A 17,925-nucleotide genomic window follows, 5' to 3' on the forward strand; every position below is an offset into this window, starting at 1 on the left:
AGCTGACAAACTTTTATTTACAGAGCTTTTCTTCATCAAGAGCAGTTTACTGCTGGGTTCACAACACAGCTCCACAAATACCTGTGCTGGGGGCTGCATGCTGTGGTACAGCAGCGGGGTGGGAGGCTGGAGAGGGGACTCCTCAGGCTGGCACTGCCGCCGGGGCCTTAAAACAGGCAAGACAGCAGTCCAGCTCCTACCCTGGAGTGCAGGGGTAGAGCAAAGACCCAGGACTACAGGAAGAGGTTTGTGGCAAAGGTGAGACATCTGCCTCCCTTCTTGCACATGCTAGTGTAAGAGCAAAGCCGAGCCAGTGAAGTTCCTGAAAGAGGAATCAAAGCTGATATGTGGAATAAATGTGTGTAAAGTCAGCAAAGCTTCATGATAACCAGATATATATGAGTTAACATGAAGGAATAGCCTGGCTTTAGCATTATAGTTACATGTGTGGACTGCTCTTTAACAAATGTAGTTTGACTTAAGGATTCTTGCCAATTATTTGTTATGTTCAGAAAAAAATATGCTGCTGAAGAAGAAAGAAAGCACAAATGTATGTGTAAATAACAGTTACATATGCATGTCTCAGGCAATGTTAGCATGGAATAATTACAGCATCTTTGAAGTAATAACACTATTTACATGCTTAATATTAACCATTTATGTGTTTACAAGTGCAAAGCCAGTGATAATCCATCTTACCCACAGATATATCCAGAGTGAGTGAGATGTTTATAAAAGACAAGGAGGGCTCAGACATACTGATTTAAAATGTTTAAAATGTTTCTCCTTCTAACTAACATCTAAAACTGTTTGAAATCCAGAAACCCCTAAGATAAGTTATTTGACAGTTTATCCTCTATGCAGTAATGGAGGAAAAAAACAAAAAAAATTCATTGAATGAACAAGGATGGAGCAAAAGTGCATAGAGTGAAAAAACCTCCGTGAGTTCATCACACAACACACTTATCTGTATCCAGATTTCTTGTGTTTCTAATATCACACAGTTGGTGAATCAGGAATCAGATTAGCACTGACATGTCTATATACAGTCTTCATGGTACAGGGAGAATTGCTTTTTGATAAAATAGCTAAATGACCATATGCCACGCCTGCCAGTGGAGAAACATTTAAAACTACAAAGAAGTACACATTATGCATGTTAGTGCGTTCCCAGTTTAATGTGCCTGCTAAGAAGTCTAGTATTGCCCCAAATAATCATTTTCACTTTGCATTTCTCCTTTCATTTGAGTTTCTTTACTTTTAGTGATTCATCTCTTCATGATTGTCAGATTTTCTGAGTATGAGTGTGATAGGAAAGAGGATTTACCAGAAACTTCGGTAGCTGAAGAGGAAGATAACTAGCAAAAGTTGTGGTTGCTATTCTCTTTGAACCAGAATGGGGAAAAAATAAGGGTCCAGAGATCATCTGCAGTCAGATTCAGATAGTATTTTGACAGCCAGCACAAAAACCTGAAACTAACCCAGCATTTATGTGTGAGAAAAGAGATGAGGATAGTGAGAGAGATAGGGAGAAGACTGAGCTCAGCTTGACAAAACCACTTGGTGACCTGTTTATGTTTCGAAGGTGACAAGAATATGGGTTGGGGGAGAGATAGAGAGACCATCTGTGACAAGCCTCAAATGATTCTGTATACACATTTTGGATTTTTTCTTGGATATTTTGCATGGAACTCTGAAAATACAGAAAGCAATGATTAATTTTGCTGGGATGTTCAGTTTTGCAGCTAATCTCTTCGCATCACCAGCATGCAATTCCTTTCAAACAATCCACCCATTCCTCCTTTAGCTGTTTAGGGACTTACTAGATTCTCTCCGTACTCCCCACTGCTCTTCTTATGAGTCAAAGCCACAACAGTTATCTCTGTTCCTAATCTTCTAACCACAGAGGATTTTATACTTCATAAAATCTCCATTAAAAGTTGGTAAGCAGAAGAAGAAATAAAAGCAAAAAAGTGGCACTGTTGAAGCAGTTGATACTGTTGCTCTCTGAGCTCTGAGAAAATGCTTCCTGGCATCTGAGCTGGGGCAAAGAGGCTGGAGAAGACGGTGAACAGACAGCAAAGAAAACGGGGAATGATTCAGCAGCAGAAGAAACCAACTGCAGAAGGGAGTCCAGCTTGCAGCAAGAGTCAGCTGCAGCAGCAGCAAGTTGGCAGCCTCCACTTTTGGTTTTGAGGACGCCACTGCAACTTTGCAAGTGTAATTTAAGGACCAGTGTTTTGTTCATTAGTTTTGTTCCCTACTCTGCATTTGAGTAGTTTCCATCTCATACTAACTCAGTACACAAATTATGGCTCCCCAGACCCACAGAACTGCCCAAGTTGGGCTCTGGGAAAAGGGGACTGCGGAGACAGTGAAATACTGGCCTGATTTGTGATGAACGTAGGAATCTATACTCCAAAATCCTCAGATCAAAGTTGTCATAGCATACTTAGTTCACACAGTACAGACCATTTTCCTATTTTTTCTAGCACAGTCCTTGCTTTTCTGTGATTTTATTGCTGGAAATAGAAGGGGAAAGCATGGATTTTGCACATTTGCAAGGCTGTTGGCTTGTCACATTTCTGCAACATTTCAGTGCTTGCTGAAACACTAGAATTTGACATATGTAAACACCAAAGGACAACAATGACATGAGAGCACAGAGCAAAACTCTTTTATTGCTAGAGCACTCCATGATGTATTTTTCCTTTAGCAATATGCCAGTTTCTGATGCATCATTCTCTTCCTTTCCTGATCTCTTCCTCCACTCCACAGTTCTCACCTTTTCTTCCGCTTCCTTTCTCTCACCCCCTCACCAAGCACCAACAGTGCACATATATGACACCATAATCACACAGTGTTATGTATTATTATTGCTTACTTATGCTGTGTGCTATATATAGCAAAGAACACAGCTAAATTTGTACTGTAATAACTTATTAACTGGTTGTCACATAAGTGGGACTTCTCATTTTTGAACAATGAGTCATTTTTATTTAGTCACTATTGAAAAGAAAGTCAAAATTAACCTGGAGCACCAGATTCAAATCTAATTAATGTCTGAAAGTGTTACAAAACATGCACTCTGTTTAACTATTTACTAAGTTAAAAAGAAAAAGAAAATGTTCTGTATTAACCCTTTTTCTGAGCTGACGCTACATTCTGCCGCTGTCAATTTTCCAGATACGTTATTGTTTAATTAAGCTTCTAGTAGTGTTTTAGATTCTGATCCTGCCATTTGTTAAGCCTGTAAAGAGACCACGTTTTTCAGGGGCCTCTTTGTGAATGTAAAGAGTGCCTGTGTACCATGTGCATTTTAACATTTGATTTTTAACAGAAAATAACAGCTTACCTTTGCCCACCAGCTAGAGAGCATGAAGTACGTGTTAACATTTTCTTCACCGAACTGTTCAGCCACATAGAGCCCTAATGATCCATACTTGTCATATATGTTTCTCTTGGCCAGATCAGTCAGTGTTGCATGAGCACTGTTGATCTCCTTAAATTTTTCTGCAGCCTCTGGATTGTCAGGATTCTTGTCAGGATGATATTTCAGAGCCAATTTTCTTAAACATGAAAAAAAAAACAGAAAGAAAAAACATCTATATGTGTTCATGTATATATATGTATGTATACAGATGCTTACAAAATATTACAAAATATTTTAGCTGGGACATATTTGTTCTGAACAGTATGCTCAGCCTCTACCTTCTTTTTTCCCGGTTCTCATGTGCACAGAGGATTCAGTGGAAGGAAAGTGACGCAAAGCCGAAAGAAATAATCTGGTTTGTAAAACAGCCTTGGAGGAGGACTACATCTTGAGTAGGCAGGTTGTTTTCTGGAGGAACTGTAAATATCCTGCTAAAATAGTGGGCAGCCATCTATATAAAATTATGAGAACGTCTGTACTGAATAAAACTATCTGCCGCTTGCTACTGGCTTTTAGCAGTTTTCTAGAGAAAAGGTCTCAGGAGAGGGCAGGAGCAGCACCAGTAAGTGGGAATGCCCTGCCTGCTTTCGCTGGCGATGTCATGTGCCAGACTGTACTCGCTCGCACCCAGGGCGTCTTCCTCGCGGGAATGTGTCTCACACTGACATCTGTGACACTGGCAGTAGAAAAAAAGAGAAACTTTTAATAACACTGCTGCTCATATAAAACTCAACGGCAAAGTCTCAGTTCCGTAAGTGTGGTAGACATATAAACCATTAAATAGACCTTTCAGTATATTAAAATGCAGATTTCTTACCTCTCAGTATTTCTGACTGTCTCTTACAAGAAGTACACTGACCCTCCAAATGCAGAGACTCTGATCCAACTTTCCTCCCAAGGACCATCAACCCACCCTAGTTCCTAAAAGGGAGTTTTGTCAGGCCCACAATAAAATAATGTAGAAAACTATTTTTCTCCTTGCATGGCACTGCCATGCTGAAAGTATCTGTGAAACAGGTGTTCCTATTACACTAAAGCCCAGACTTTGTGTATTGATACCTAGTCAGCTACCAAGCTAAGGGAGAAAGTGACACATGCTAAAAGCGCAGATTTTAGTGTGATAATAAATTAAGCACATTTGTTGCATTACGTTTATCAACTGACTTGCATCATTGAGTAGGTTTCGCCAAAGGGAAGATTTTAAAAGGTCATTGAAAACATGAACTGCACTGTTTATTTCATCAAAACTACCTTCTTTACAGCAAAGGAAATTCAGTATTTGATTGCATATTGATGGCTACATTAATTTTATAAATGGTGTCTGCATTTGCAGAAACCCTGACAGCAGTAATGGAAAACACAACTAGGAGTTGCAGTAGAAAGGAATTATCTTTCTGAAGTACAGGACGGAAAAGTACAGTGAGTTAGCCCCAGTTTGAAATGCATGTCTTGCTTTGGGCCTAACTGGCCACTATCCCACTTCTGGGATAGTCCTTAAAATAGTGGAAGCTGATTGTCAAGAGTTTTGGATGGTTTATGCTAATGTCCCAACTTTCCCGAGGCAGGGCTCAGTACTGTGTTTTCCTCTGTACTCATACGAGTACGAAAGCAGCTTGAAAGGAATAGTGTGAGATTGGTGGCTTAAGGACAGTGCTGGGGAATCACAACTTTTGAAGAAGAAATGGTTTGCTTCCAACCACGTTGGAGCACTGGCGATGTGAGCTCACACCTACCTGCAAAAGTGGCATATACAAAACTGTATCTTTTTGAAAATCTCCATTCCCTTTGAAGAGGTGACAATAAGATTTTTCCACGACATTTATTTAATGACTAGTGCTGACCTCTAGTGGCAACACAAGCTAAATTCGTTGATTCCCATCTAAGCCAAGCTCTGTTGCAGTGAATGCATTTTGCAAATACTCTCTCAGAGTGTTTCAGGAGCTAGCCATGCCCATAATGGCAAAAAATATTATTTCAGGTGTGAAAGCACTATGTCCACACTTACTGTATCAGATTTAGCTTCAGAGTGGGTTACCACTTGACTTTCCACTGAAGTCCCCATACAGGTTATTCTCCCAGGAAAATGCAATCACTTTGCTCCAGACTACAGTTCCTTCCTTGGAAATAATCTGCCAATATCTAGACTGATATGCGCCTAGGAATAGCCTCTGCCAATGACCTCCTAAGGTCTGTATACTGAATTCAAGTCATCTTCTCATAGGTCATAAATAACTTCTTAAAAACATGTCTCTAACAGCATGAATGGCTCATGTTCAGTCATATTTAATATACTGTGCATGTGACACTTTAAACACATAACAAAAAATGAAATAGGAGAACTGGAAAAACAAGTAATTCTTGCAGGACTAATAACATAATATGCCACCCAAGTATTTAAATATCTTATGCAATCTATCCCTTTTCTTAGCTGAAAACAAAACCCAGCAATTAGAATGAAAAATGGAAGAGGTATTAATTTCAAAACTCTTGCTTGGCAATAGGGATGAGACAATCAATCTCTGGCCTTTCTTTCTTTTCCCACAAATAACAACGCCAAAGACCTCTGCTGCCCTCCACAAAACCCCAATAGTTTCAAAAAAATGAAGATTTTGAAAAAAAAATGGGGTGTACAAGCCACTAGTAATTAGGTCATAATTTATTAATGGGGAAAAGACATATACACTGCTAATGTAAGTCCCATAAATGAGAGAACGGACTCCATTAGTTCCAGCACAGGAAACAATAAAACACAGACAGGAAATACCTAACACAACATAAAGCATCAAATATATAGAAGCTTCCCTGAGACTCTCCGGAAAAAAATGAAATTGCTAGCACTGCAGTAAAAATCCTTATGAGTAGAGAAGACAGAAGCAGCCAAAAAAAGAGAAAAAAATGAACACAAGGGTATGGTGGTGCCTTCCCAAAAAAGCCTTCCCAAAGCTGTTTTTCCATTCAGCCTCCTATCATGATGAAGGCTAGTCTCCTTAACCAGCTAAGGACCACAAAAAACCCAGACATCAGCAAATAACGTGAGGAATTCAGGGGAGATAAGTGATGAAAAGAAAGAAATCAGCTGTCACAGCACCAAGGTGTGGGATTCTGCGGATGAGGTGTAGAGATGAAGAGATACACAAAAGGAGCTGGGGCATACAAAGCTCCATGTCAGTGTCCGGACCCAAGCTCAGGCTGGGGAGCTGACTCCGAGGGCCAGGGTGCAGATCAACGCGTTACATGGCCAGCCATGGGCACGGCTCTCACGCAGCTGCAGCGTAGCTCAGGCAGGCAGCAAGGGCGAGAGGCTCCGCTTAACAACATCTCCCAAGCAAAAAAGCGGGCCAGGCTCCCGCTGAGGCTTCCCCTAGCTCTTTCTTTGAAGGCCACCAGCCGCGCGCGCTCCAAGGTCTCCCTGAGCCCAGGCCGGCAAACCCGCAGCAGCCGGGGGGATCTCTGTGCTCAGGGGCCGCAAAAGAGGTGGCCCTCAGCACTGCTTTTCTCAGGAGGCATCTGCACGAGGAAGGCGAGGGACCGGGCTGAGTGCGAGGCCTTGGGAGGCCCAGGCTTTGACCGCAAGGGCAGCACAGGGCAGGGGTGGGCGCGGGGGACGCCGAGAGGAAGGAAGGGGCCGGCTGTGGGCCGGGGAATTAGCTCAAGTGGTAGAGCGCTCGCTTAGCATGTGAGAGGCAGCGGGATCGATGCCCGCATTCTCCAAAGCTTTTCATTCCCCTTCACGTGGCCAACAGCATCTTTCCCCTCTGCCCGGCGCCTGCGAACGTTGCAGGGAGCCAGCAGGGTGCCTGGGCTGCAAAGAGGGCCACAGCAGCCCGCGCTGTATCGAGAGCAGCACAGCCAGCACACCGAGGGAAGAGACTGTGCCCCTTTGCTCGGCACTTCCGCGATGGCGTCTACCAAGCTGCATCCAGCGCTGGGGGCCCCCAGCACGAGAAAGCCACCGATCAAGTGGAGCGAGGGCCGCAGAGGCACACCAAGATGGCGGAGCGCTCGCTGGACCAGTGAGAAGCGGCTGAGGGCACGGGGCCTCTGCAGCTTGGAGAAGGGAGGGCTCCGCGCGGGCCCCGAAGCAGCTGCCTTCCCGCGGGTAGCCCCGGGAGTTACTGAGAAGACAGAGCCAGGCCTTTACAGGGGTGCCCGGCTGGAGGGAAAGAGGCAACAGAAGAAGGCTGAAACCAAAGGGCTTCCCGCGGCACCTGGGGAACCTCTTTTCCCCACAAGGACAGCCAAGCAGAAGGAGAGGCTTTGCAGGCGCGCTGGGCACCCCGCATGCTGGAGGTTTGGAAAAGGCGCCTGGAGAAAAGCCTGAGCAAGCTGGTGGGGCCTCCGAGCTGAGGCTGCTTGGAGCAGGAGGCCGGACTAGAGACGTCCTGAGGGCCGGTCCAACTGGAATGACTGGGTGACTCTGCCATCGGGGCAGGGCTGGGCCAGAGCCCTGCCGTTCCTTCGATAGCTCAGCTGGTAGAGCGGAGGACTGTAGGCTCCCTTGCACGGCCATCCTTAGGTCGCTGGTTCAACTCCGGCTCGAAGGAGTGCCCTTTTGGCTCTTGCCCAGCCCCTGCTGCACCCTTGCCTTTTAGCTGTGCAGGTGCCCTCGGAGGAGGCACTGGAAGTGCTGGCAGCACGTCGGCGCTCGGGGGCGGCGTCCCGCCGCGTGGAGAGCCTACTCGGAACAGCCACAGTCCGCGCGTTGCCAGGCAGGTCCGTGGCGCTGTCGCGGGCCCAAGCTCAGGCTGGGGAGCTGACTCCGAGGGCCAGGGTGCAGATCAACGCGTTACATGGCCAGCCATGGGCACGGCTCTCACGCAGCTGCAGCGTAGCTCAGGCAGGCAGCAAGGGCGAGAGGCTCCGCTTAACAACATCTCCCAAGCAAAAAAGCGGGCCAGGCTCCCGCTGAGGCTTCCCCTAGCTCTTTCTTTGAAGGCCACCAGCCGCGCGCGCTCCAAGGTCTCCCTGAGCCCAGGCCGGCAAACCCGCAGCAGCCGGGGGGATCTCTGTGCTCAGGGGCCGCAAAAGAGGTGGCCCTCAGCACTGCTTTTCTCAGGAGGCATCTGCACGAGGAAGGCGAGGGACCGGGCTGAGTGCGAGGCCTTGGGAGGCCCAGGCTTTGACCGCAAGGGCAGCACAGGGCAGGGGTGGGCGCGGGGGACGCCGAGAGGAAGGAAGGGGCCGGCTGTGGGCCGGGGAATTAGCTCAAGTGGTAGAGCGCTCGCTTAGCATGTGAGAGGCAGCGGGATCGATGCCCGCATTCTCCAAAGCTTTTCATTCCCCTTCACGTGGCCAACAGCATCTTTCCCCTCTGCCCGGCGCCTGCGAACGTTGCAGGGAGCCAGCAGGGTGCCTGGGCTGCAAAGAGGGCCACAGCAGCCCGCGCTGTATCGAGAGCAGCACAGCCAGCACACCGAGGGAAGAGACTGTGCCCCTTTGCTCGGCACTTCCGCGATGGCGTCTACCAAGCTGCATCCAGCGCTGGGGGCCCCCAGCACGAGAAAGCCACCGATCAAGTGGAGCGAGGGCCGCAGAGGCACACCAAGATGGCGGAGCGCTCGCTGGACCAGTGAGAAGCGGCTGAGGGCACGGGGCCTCTGCAGCTTGGAGAAGGGAGGGCTCCGCGCGGGCCCCGAAGCAGCTGCCTTCCCGCGGGTAGCCCCGGGAGTTACTGAGAAGACAGAGCCAGGCCTTTACAGGGGTGCCCGGCTGGAGGGAAAGAGGCAACAGAAGAAGGCTGAAACCAAAGGGCTTCCCGCGGCACCTGGGGAACCTCTTTTCCCCACAAGGACAGCCAAGCAGAAGGAGAGGCTTTGCAGGCGCGCTGGGCACCCCGCATGCTGGAGGTTTGGAAAAGGCGCCTGGAGAAAAGCCTGAGCAAGCTGGTGGGGCCTCCGAGCTGAGGCTGCTTGGAGCAGGAGGCCGGACTAGAGACGTCCTGAGGGCCGGTCCAACTGGAATGACTGGGTGACTCTGCCATCGGGGCAGGGCTGGGCCAGAGCCCTGCCGTTCCTTCGATAGCTCAGCTGGTAGAGCGGAGGACTGTAGGCTCCCTTGCACGGCCATCCTTAGGTCGCTGGTTCAACTCCGGCTCGAAGGAGTGCCCTTTTGGCTCTTGCCCAGCCCCTGCTGCACCCTTGCCTTTTAGCTGTGCAGGTGCCCTCGGAGGAGGCACTGGAAGTGCTGGCAGCACGTCGGCGCTCGGGGGCGGCGTCCCGCCGCGTGGAGAGCCTACTCGGAACAGCCACAGTCCGCGCGTTGCCAGGCAGGTCCGTGGCGCTGTCGCGGGCCCAAGCTCAGGCTGGGGAGCTGACTCCGAGGGCCAGGGTGCAGATCAACGCGTTACATGGCCAGCCATGGGCACGGCTCTCACGCAGCTGCAGCGTAGCTCAGGCAGGCAGCAAGGGCGAGAGGCTCCGCTTAACAACATCTCCCAAGCAAAAAAGCGGGCCAGGCTCCCGCTGAGGCTTCCCCTAGCTCTTTCTTTGAAGGCCACCAGCCGCGCGCGCTCCAAGGTCTCCCTGAGCCCAGGCCGGCAAACCCGCAGCAGCCGGGGGGATCTCTGTGCTCAGGGGCCGCAAAAGAGGTGGCCCTCAGCACTGCTTTTCTCAGGAGGCATCTGCACGAGGAAGGCGAGGGACCGGGCTGAGTGCGAGGCCTTGGGAGGCCCAGGCTTTGACCGCAAGGGCAGCACAGGGCAGGGGTGGGCGCGGGGGACGCCGAGAGGAAGGAAGGGGCCGGCTGTGGGCCGGGGAATTAGCTCAAGTGGTAGAGCGCTCGCTTAGCATGTGAGAGGCAGCGGGATCGATGCCCGCATTCTCCAAAGCTTTTCATTCCCCTTCACGTGGCCAACAGCATCTTTCCCCTCTGCCCGGCGCCTGCGAACGTTGCAGGGAGCCAGCAGGGTGCCTGGGCTGCAAAGAGGGCCACAGCAGCCCGCGCTGTATCGAGAGCAGCACAGCCAGCACACCGAGGGAAGAGACTGTGCCCCTTTGCTCGGCACTTCCGCGATGGCGTCTACCAAGCTGCATCCAGCGCTGGGGGCCCCCAGCACGAGAAAGCCACCGATCAAGTGGAGCGAGGGCCGCAGAGGCACACCAAGATGGCGGAGCGCTCGCTGGACCAGTGAGAAGCGGCTGAGGGCACGGGGCCTCTGCAGCTTGGAGAAGGGAGGGCTCCGCGCGGGCCCCGAAGCAGCTGCCTTCCCGCGGGTAGCCCCGGGAGTTACTGAGAAGACAGAGCCAGGCCTTTACAGGGGTGCCCGGCTGGAGGGAAAGAGGCAACAGAAGAAGGCTGAAACCAAAGGGCTTCCCGCGGCACCTGGGGAACCTCTTTTCCCCACAAGGACAGCCAAGCAGAAGGAGAGGCTTTGCAGGCGCGCTGGGCACCCCGCATGCTGGAGGTTTGGAAAAGGCGCCTGGAGAAAAGCCTGAGCAAGCTGGTGGGGCCTCCGAGCTGAGGCTGCTTGGAGCAGGAGGCCGGACTAGAGACGTCCTGAGGGCCGGTCCAACTGGAATGACTGGGTGACTCTGCCATCGGGGCAGGGCTGGGCCAGAGCCCTGCCGTTCCTTCGATAGCTCAGCTGGTAGAGCGGAGGACTGTAGGCTCCCTTGCACGGCCATCCTTAGGTCGCTGGTTCAACTCCGGCTCGAAGGAGTGCCCTTTTGGCTCTTGCCCAGCCCCTGCTGCACCCTTGCCTTTTAGCTGTGCAGGTGCCCTCGGAGGAGGCACTGGAAGTGCTGGCAGCACGTCGGCGCTCGGGGGCGGCGTCCCGCCGCGTGGAGAGCCTACTCGGAACAGCCACAGTCCGCGCGTTGCCAGGCAGGTCCGTGGCGCTGTCGCGGGCCCAAGCTCAGGCTGGGGAGCTGACTCCGAGGGCCAGGGTGCAGATCAACGCGTTACATGGCCAGCCATGGGCACGGCTCTCACGCAGCTGCAGCGTAGCTCAGGCAGGCAGCAAGGGCGAGAGGCTCCGCTTAACAACATCTCCCAAGCAAAAAAGCGGGCCAGGCTCCCGCTGAGGCTTCCCCTAGCTCTTTCTTTGAAGGCCACCAGCCGCGCGCGCTCCAAGGTCTCCCTGAGCCCAGGCCGGCAAACCCGCAGCAGCCGGGGGGATCTCTGTGCTCAGGGGCCGCAAAAGAGGTGGCCCTCAGCACTGCTTTTCTCAGGAGGCATCTGCACGAGGAAGGCGAGGGACCGGGCTGAGTGCGAGGCCTTGGGAGGCCCAGGCTTTGACCGCAAGGGCAGCACAGGGCAGGGGTGGGCGCGGGGGACGCCGAGAGGAAGGAAGGGGCCGGCTGTGGGCCGGGGAATTAGCTCAAGTGGTAGAGCGCTCGCTTAGCATGTGAGAGGCAGCGGGATCGATGCCCGCATTCTCCAAAGCTTTTCATTCCCCTTCACGTGGCCAACAGCATCTTTCCCCTCTGCCCGGCGCCTGCGAACGTTGCAGGGAGCCAGCAGGGTGCCTGGGCTGCAAAGAGGGCCACAGCAGCCCGCGCTGTATCGAGAGCAGCACAGCCAGCACACCGAGGGAAGAGACTGTGCCCCTTTGCTCGGCACTTCCGCGATGGCGTCTACCAAGCTGCATCCAGCGCTGGGGGCCCCCAGCACGAGAAAGCCACCGATCAAGTGGAGCGAGGGCCGCAGAGGCACACCAAGATGGCGGAGCGCTCGCTGGACCAGTGAGAAGCGGCTGAGGGCACGGGGCCTCTGCAGCTTGGAGAAGGGAGGGCTCCGCGCGGGCCCCGAAGCAGCTGCCTTCCCGCGGGTAGCCCCGGGAGTTACTGAGAAGACAGAGCCAGGCCTTTACAGGGGTGCCCGGCTGGAGGGAAAGAGGCAACAGAAGAAGGCTGAAACCAAAGGGCTTCCCGCGGCACCTGGGGAACCTCTTTTCCCCACAAGGACAGCCAAGCAGAAGGAGAGGCTTTGCAGGCGCGCTGGGCACCCCGCATGCTGGAGGTTTGGAAAAGGCGCCTGGAGAAAAGCCTGAGCAAGCTGGTGGGGCCTCCGAGCTGAGGCTGCTTGGAGCAGGAGGCCGGACTAGAGACGTCCTGAGGGCCGGTCCAACTGGAATGACTGGGTGACTCTGCCATCGGGGCAGGGCTGGGCCAGAGCCCTGCCGTTCCTTCGATAGCTCAGCTGGTAGAGCGGAGGACTGTAGGCTCCCTTGCACGGCCATCCTTAGGTCGCTGGTTCAACTCCGGCTCGAAGGAGTGCCCTTTTGGCTCTTGCCCAGCCCCTGCTGCACCCTTGCCTTTTAGCTGTGCAGGTGCCCTCGGAGGAGGCACTGGAAGTGCTGGCAGCACGTCGGCGCTCGGGGGCGGCGTCCCGCCGCGTGGAGAGCCTACTCGGAACAGCCACAGTCCGCGCGTTGCCAGGCAGGTCCGTGGCGCTGTCGCGGGCCCAAGCTCAGGCTGGGGAGCTGACTCCGAGGGCCAGGGTGCAGATCAACGCGTTACATGGCCAGCCATGGGCACGGCTCTCACGCAGCTGCAGCGTAGCTCAGGCAGGCAGCAAGGGCGAGAGGCTCCGCTTAACAACATCTCCCAAGCAAAAAAGCGGGCCAGGCTCCCGCTGAGGCTTCCCCTAGCTCTTTCTTTGAAGGCCACCAGCCGCGCGCGCTCCAAGGTCTCCCTGAGCCCAGGCCGGCAAACCCGCAGCAGCCGGGGGGATCTCTGTGCTCAGGGGCCGCAAAAGAGGTGGCCCTCAGCACTGCTTTTCTCAGGAGGCATCTGCACGAGGAAGGCGAGGGACCGGGCTGAGTGCGAGGCCTTGGGAGGCCCAGGCTTTGACCGCAAGGGCAGCACAGGGCAGGGGTGGGCGCGGGGGACGCCGAGAGGAAGGAAGGGGCCGGCTGTGGGCCGGGGAATTAGCTCAAGTGGTAGAGCGCTCGCTTAGCATGTGAGAGGCAGCGGGATCGATGCCCGCATTCTCCAAAGCTTTTCATTCCCCTTCACGTGGCCAACAGCATCTTTCCCCTCTGCCCGGCGCCTGCGAACGTTGCAGGGAGCCAGCAGGGTGCCTGGGCTGCAAAGAGGGCCACAGCAGCCCGCGCTGTATCGAGAGCAGCACAGCCAGCACACCGAGGGAAGAGACTGTGCCCCTTTGCTCGGCACTTCCGCGATGGCGTCTACCAAGCTGCATCCAGCGCTGGGGGCCCCCAGCACGAGAAAGCCACCGATCAAGTGGAGCGAGGGCCGCAGAGGCACACCAAGATGGCGGAGCGCTCGCTGGACCAGTGAGAAGCGGCTGAGGGCACGGGGCCTCTGCAGCTTGGAGAAGGGAGGGCTCCGCGCGGGCCCCGAAGCAGCTGCCTTCCCGCGGGTAGCCCCGGGAGTTACTGAGAAGACAGAGCCAGGCCTTTACAGGGGTGCCCGGCTGGAGGGAAAGAGGCAACAGAAGAAGGCTGAAACCAAAGGGCTTCCCGCGGCACCTGGGGAACCTCTTTTCCCCACAAGGACAGCCAAGCAGAAGGAGAGGCTTTGCAGGCGCGCTGGGCACCCCGCATGCTGGAGGTTTGGAAAAGGCGCCTGGAGAAAAGCCTGAGCAAGCTGGTGGGGCCTCCGAGCTGAGGCTGCTTGGAGCAGGAGGCCGGACTAGAGACGTCCTGAGGGCCGGTCCAACTGGAATGACTGGGTGACTCTGCCATCGGGGCAGGGCTGGGCCAGAGCCCTGCCGTTCCTTCGATAGCTCAGCTGGTAGAGCGGAGGACTGTAGGCTCCCTTGCACGGCCATCCTTAGGTCGCTGGTTCAACTCCGGCTCGAAGGAGTGCCCTTTTGGCTCTTGCCCAGCCCCTGCTGCACCCTTGCCTTTTAGCTGTGCAGGTGCCCTCGGAGGAGGCACTGGAAGTGCTGGCAGCACGTCGGCGCTCGGGGGCGGCGTCCCGCCGCGTGGAGAGCCTACTCGGAACAGCCACAGTCCGCGCGTTGCCAGGCAGGTCCGTGGCGCTGTCGCGGGCCCAAGCTCAGGCTGGGGAGCTGACTCCGAGGGCCAGGGTGCAGATCAACGCGTTACATGGCCAGCCATGGGCACGGCTCTCACGCAGCTGCAGCGTAGCTCAGGCAGGCAGCAAGGGCGAGAGGCTCCGCTTAACAACATCTCCCAAGCAAAAAAGCGGGCCAGGCTCCCGCTGAGGCTTCCCCTAGCTCTTTCTTTGAAGGCCACCAGCCGCGCGCGCTCCAAGGTCTCCCTGAGCCCAGGCCGGCAAACCCGCAGCAGCCGGGGGGATCTCTGTGCTCAGGGGCCGCAAAAGAGGTGGCCCTCAGCACTGCTTTTCTCAGGAGGCATCTGCACGAGGAAGGCGAGGGACCGGGCTGAGTGCGAGGCCTTGGGAGGCCCAGGCTTTGACCGCAAGGGCAGCACAGGGCAGGGGTGGGCGCGGGGGACGCCGAGAGGAAGGAAGGGGCCGGCTGTGGGCCGGGGAATTAGCTCAAGTGGTAGAGCGCTCGCTTAGCATGTGAGAGGCAGCGGGATCGATGCCCGCATTCTCCAAAGCTTTTCATTCCCCTTCACGTGGCCAACAGCATCTTTCCCCTCTGCCCGGCGCCTGCGAACGTTGCAGGGAGCCAGCAGGGTGCCTGGGCTGCAAAGAGGGCCACAGCAGCCCGCGCTGTATCGAGAGCAGCACAGCCAGCACACCGAGGGAAGAGACTGTGCCCCTTTGCTCGGCACTTCCGCGATGGCGTCTACCAAGCTGCATCCAGCGCTGGGGGCCCCCAGCACGAGAAAGCCACCGATCAAGTGGAGCGAGGGCCGCAGAGGCACACCAAGATGGCGGAGCGCTCGCTGGACCAGTGAGAAGCGGCTGAGGGCACGGGGCCTCTGCAGCTTGGAGAAGGGAGGGCTCCGCGCGGGCCCCGAAGCAGCTGCCTTCCCGCGGGTAGCCCCGGGAGTTACTGAGAAGACAGAGCCAGGCCTTTACAGGGGTGCCCGGCTGGAGGGAAAGAGGCAACAGAAGAAGGCTGAAACCAAAGGGCTTCCCGCGGCACCTGGGGAACCTCTTTTCCCCACAAGGACAGCCAAGCAGAAGGAGAGGCTTTGCAGGCGCGCTGGGCACCCCGCATGCTGGAGGTTTGGAAAAGGCGCCTGGAGAAAAGCCTGAGCAAGCTGGTGGGGCCTCCGAGCTGAGGCTGCTTGGAGCAGGAGGCCGGACTAGAGACGTCCTGAGGGCCGGTCCAACTGGAATGACTGGGTGACTCTGCCATCGGGGCAGGGCTGGGCCAGAGCCCTGCCGTTCCTTCGATAGCTCAGCTGGTAGAGCGGAGGACTGTAGGCTCCCTTGCACGGCCATCCTTAGGTCGCTGGTTCAACTCCGGCTCGAAGGAGTGCCCTTTTGGCTCTTGCCCAGCCCCTGCTGCACCCTTGCCTTTTAGCTGTGCAGGTGCCCTCGGAGGAGGCACTGGAAGTGCTGGCAGCACGTCGGCGCTCGGGGGCGGCGTCCCGCCGCGTGGAGAGCCTACTCGGAACAGCCACAGTCCGCGCGTTGCCAGGCAGGTCCGTGGCGCTGTCGCGGGCCCAAGCTCAGGCTGGGGAGCTGACTCCGAGGGCCAGGGTGCAGATCAACGCGTTACATGGCCAGCCATGGGCACGGCTCTCACGCAGCTGCAGCGTAGCTCAGGCAGGCAGCAAGGGCGAGAGGCTCCGCTTAACAACATCTCCCAAGCAAAAAAGCGGGCCAGGCTCCCGCTGAGGCTTCCCCTAGCTCTTTCTTTGAAGGCCACCAGCCGCGCGCGCTCCAAGGTCTCCCTGAGCCCAGGCCGGCAAACCCGCAGCAGCCGGGGGGATCTCTGTGCTCAGGGGCCGCAAAAGAGGTGGCCCTCAGCACTGCTTTTCTCAGGAGGCATCTGCACGAGGAAGGCGAGGGACCGGGCTGAGTGCGAGGCCTTGGGAGGCCCAGGCTTTGACCGCAAGGGCAGCACAGGGCAGGGGTGGGCGCGGGGGACGCCGAGAGGAAGGAAGGGGCCGGCTGTGGGCCGGGGAATTAGCTCAAGTGGTAGAGCGCTCGCTTAGCATGTGAGAGGCAGCGGGATCGATGCCCGCATTCTCCAAAGCTTTTCATTCCCCTTCACGTGGCCAACAGCATCTTTCCCCTCTGCCCGGCGCCTGCGAACGTTGCAGGGAGCCAGCAGGGTGCCTGGGCTGCAAAGAGGGCCACAGCAGCCCGCGCTGTATCGAGAGCAGCACAGCCAGCACACCGAGGGAAGAGACTGTGCCCCTTTGCTCGGCACTTCCGCGATGGCGTCTACCAAGCTGCATCCAGCGCTGGGGGCCCCCAGCACGAGAAAGCCACCGATCAAGTGGAGCGAGGGCCGCAGAGGCACACCAAGATGGCGGAGCGCTCGCTGGACCAGTGAGAAGCGGCTGAGGGCACGGGGCCTCTGCAGCTTGGAGAAGGGAGGGCTCCGCGCGGGCCCCGAAGCAGCTGCCTTCCCGCGGGTAGCCCCGGGAGTTACTGAGAAGACAGAGCCAGGCCTTTACAGGGGTGCCCGGCTGGAGGGAAAGAGGCAACAGAAGAAGGCTGAAACCAAAGGGCTTCCCGCGGCACCTGGGGAACCTCTTTTCCCCACAAGGACAGCCAAGCAGAAGGAGAGGCTTTGCAGGCGCGCTGGGCACCCCGCATGCTGGAGGTTTGGAAAAGGCGCCTGGAGAAAAGCCTGAGCAAGCTGGTGGGGCCTCCGAGCTGAGGCTGCTTGGAGCAGGAGGCCGGACTAGAGACGTCCTGAGGGCCGGTCCAACTGGAATGACTGGGTGACTCTGCCATCGGGGCAGGGCTGGGCCAGAGCCCTGCCGTTCCTTCGATAGCTCAGCTGGTAGAGCGGAGGACTGTAGGCTCCCTTGCACGGCCATCCTTAGGTCGCTGGTTCAACTCCGGCTCGAAGGAGTGCCCTTTTGGCTCTTGCCCAGCCCCTGCTGCACCCTTGCCTTTTAGCTGTGCAGGTGCCCTCGGAGGAGGCACTGGAAGTGCTGGCAGCACGTCGGCGCTCGGGGGCGGCGTCCCGCCGCGTGGAGAGCCTACTCGGAACAGCCACAGTCCGCGCGTTGCCAGGCAGGTCCGTGGCGCTGTCGCGGGCCCAAGCTCAGGCTGGGGAGCTGACTCCGAGGGCCAGGGTGCAGATCAACGCGTTACATGGCCAGCCATGGGCACGGCTCTCACGCAGCTGCAGCGTAGCTCAGGCAGGCAGCAAGGGCGAGAGGCTCCGCTTAACAACATCTCCCAAGCAAAAAAGCGGGCCAGGCTCCCGCTGAGGCTTCCCCTAGCTCTTTCTTTGAAGGCCACCAGCCGCGCGCGCTCCAAGGTCTCCCTGAGCCCAGGCCGGCAAACCCGCAGCAGCCGGGGGGATCTCTGTGCTCAGGGGCCGCAAAAGAGGTGGCCCTCAGCACTGCTTTTCTCAGGAGGCATCTGCACGAGGAAGGCGAGGGACCGGGCTGAGTGCGAGGCCTTGGGAGGCCCAGGCTTTGACCGCAAGGGCAGCACAGGGCAGGGGTGGGCGCG

At 55.9% G+C, this 17,925-nt stretch overlaps 1 protein-coding gene and 12 non-coding genes across 13 annotated transcripts in view; 12 read left to right on the forward strand and 1 right to left on the reverse strand.

The window, feature by feature from the left end:
• The window catches only part of DNAJC5B (DnaJ heat shock protein family (Hsp40) member C5 beta), a 55,280-nt gene that overhangs the window by 9,785 nt on the left and 27,570 nt on the right, over positions 1-17,925 (reverse strand). The window contains exon 4 of the mRNA XM_064507455.1: positions 3,356-3,569. Within this exon, the coding sequence (XP_064363525.1) occupies positions 3,356-3,569 (214 nt within the window). The remainder of the gene's footprint in view (positions 1-3,355; positions 3,570-17,925) is intronic.
• Positions 7,889-7,977, forward strand: TRNAY-GUA (transfer RNA tyrosine (anticodon GUA)). Its single transcript is given in 2 exon segments — positions 7,889-7,925; positions 7,942-7,977. It is a non-coding gene; the product is annotated as a tRNA-Tyr (tRNA).
• On the forward strand, positions 9,445-9,533 carry TRNAY-GUA (transfer RNA tyrosine (anticodon GUA)). Its single transcript is given in 2 exon segments — positions 9,445-9,481; positions 9,498-9,533. It is a non-coding gene; the product is annotated as a tRNA-Tyr (tRNA).
• Positions 10,184-10,256, forward strand: TRNAA-AGC (transfer RNA alanine (anticodon AGC)). The gene has a single exon. It is a non-coding gene; the product is annotated as a tRNA-Ala (tRNA).
• Positions 11,001-11,089, forward strand: TRNAY-GUA (transfer RNA tyrosine (anticodon GUA)). The gene is given in 2 exon segments: positions 11,001-11,037; positions 11,054-11,089. It is a non-coding gene; the product is annotated as a tRNA-Tyr (tRNA).
• TRNAA-AGC (transfer RNA alanine (anticodon AGC)) lies at positions 11,740-11,812 on the forward strand. The gene has a single exon. It is a non-coding gene; the product is annotated as a tRNA-Ala (tRNA).
• Positions 12,557-12,645, forward strand: TRNAY-GUA (transfer RNA tyrosine (anticodon GUA)). The gene is given in 2 exon segments: positions 12,557-12,593; positions 12,610-12,645. It is a non-coding gene; the product is annotated as a tRNA-Tyr (tRNA).
• TRNAA-AGC (transfer RNA alanine (anticodon AGC)) lies at positions 13,296-13,368 on the forward strand. Its single transcript has one exon. It is a non-coding gene; the product is annotated as a tRNA-Ala (tRNA).
• On the forward strand, positions 14,113-14,201 carry TRNAY-GUA (transfer RNA tyrosine (anticodon GUA)). The gene is given in 2 exon segments: positions 14,113-14,149; positions 14,166-14,201. It is a non-coding gene; the product is annotated as a tRNA-Tyr (tRNA).
• On the forward strand, positions 14,852-14,924 carry TRNAA-AGC (transfer RNA alanine (anticodon AGC)). Its single transcript has one exon. It is a non-coding gene; the product is annotated as a tRNA-Ala (tRNA).
• On the forward strand, positions 15,669-15,757 carry TRNAY-GUA (transfer RNA tyrosine (anticodon GUA)). Its single transcript is given in 2 exon segments — positions 15,669-15,705; positions 15,722-15,757. It is a non-coding gene; the product is annotated as a tRNA-Tyr (tRNA).
• On the forward strand, positions 16,408-16,480 carry TRNAA-AGC (transfer RNA alanine (anticodon AGC)). Its single transcript has one exon. It is a non-coding gene; the product is annotated as a tRNA-Ala (tRNA).
• Positions 17,225-17,313, forward strand: TRNAY-GUA (transfer RNA tyrosine (anticodon GUA)). Its single transcript is given in 2 exon segments — positions 17,225-17,261; positions 17,278-17,313. It is a non-coding gene; the product is annotated as a tRNA-Tyr (tRNA).

The sequence above is a fragment of the Dromaius novaehollandiae genome, chromosome 2 (assembly GCF_036370855.1).
Source record: "Dromaius novaehollandiae isolate bDroNov1 chromosome 2, bDroNov1.hap1, whole genome shotgun sequence".
Lineage (NCBI taxonomy): Eukaryota > Metazoa > Chordata > Aves > Casuariiformes > Dromaiidae > Dromaius > Dromaius novaehollandiae.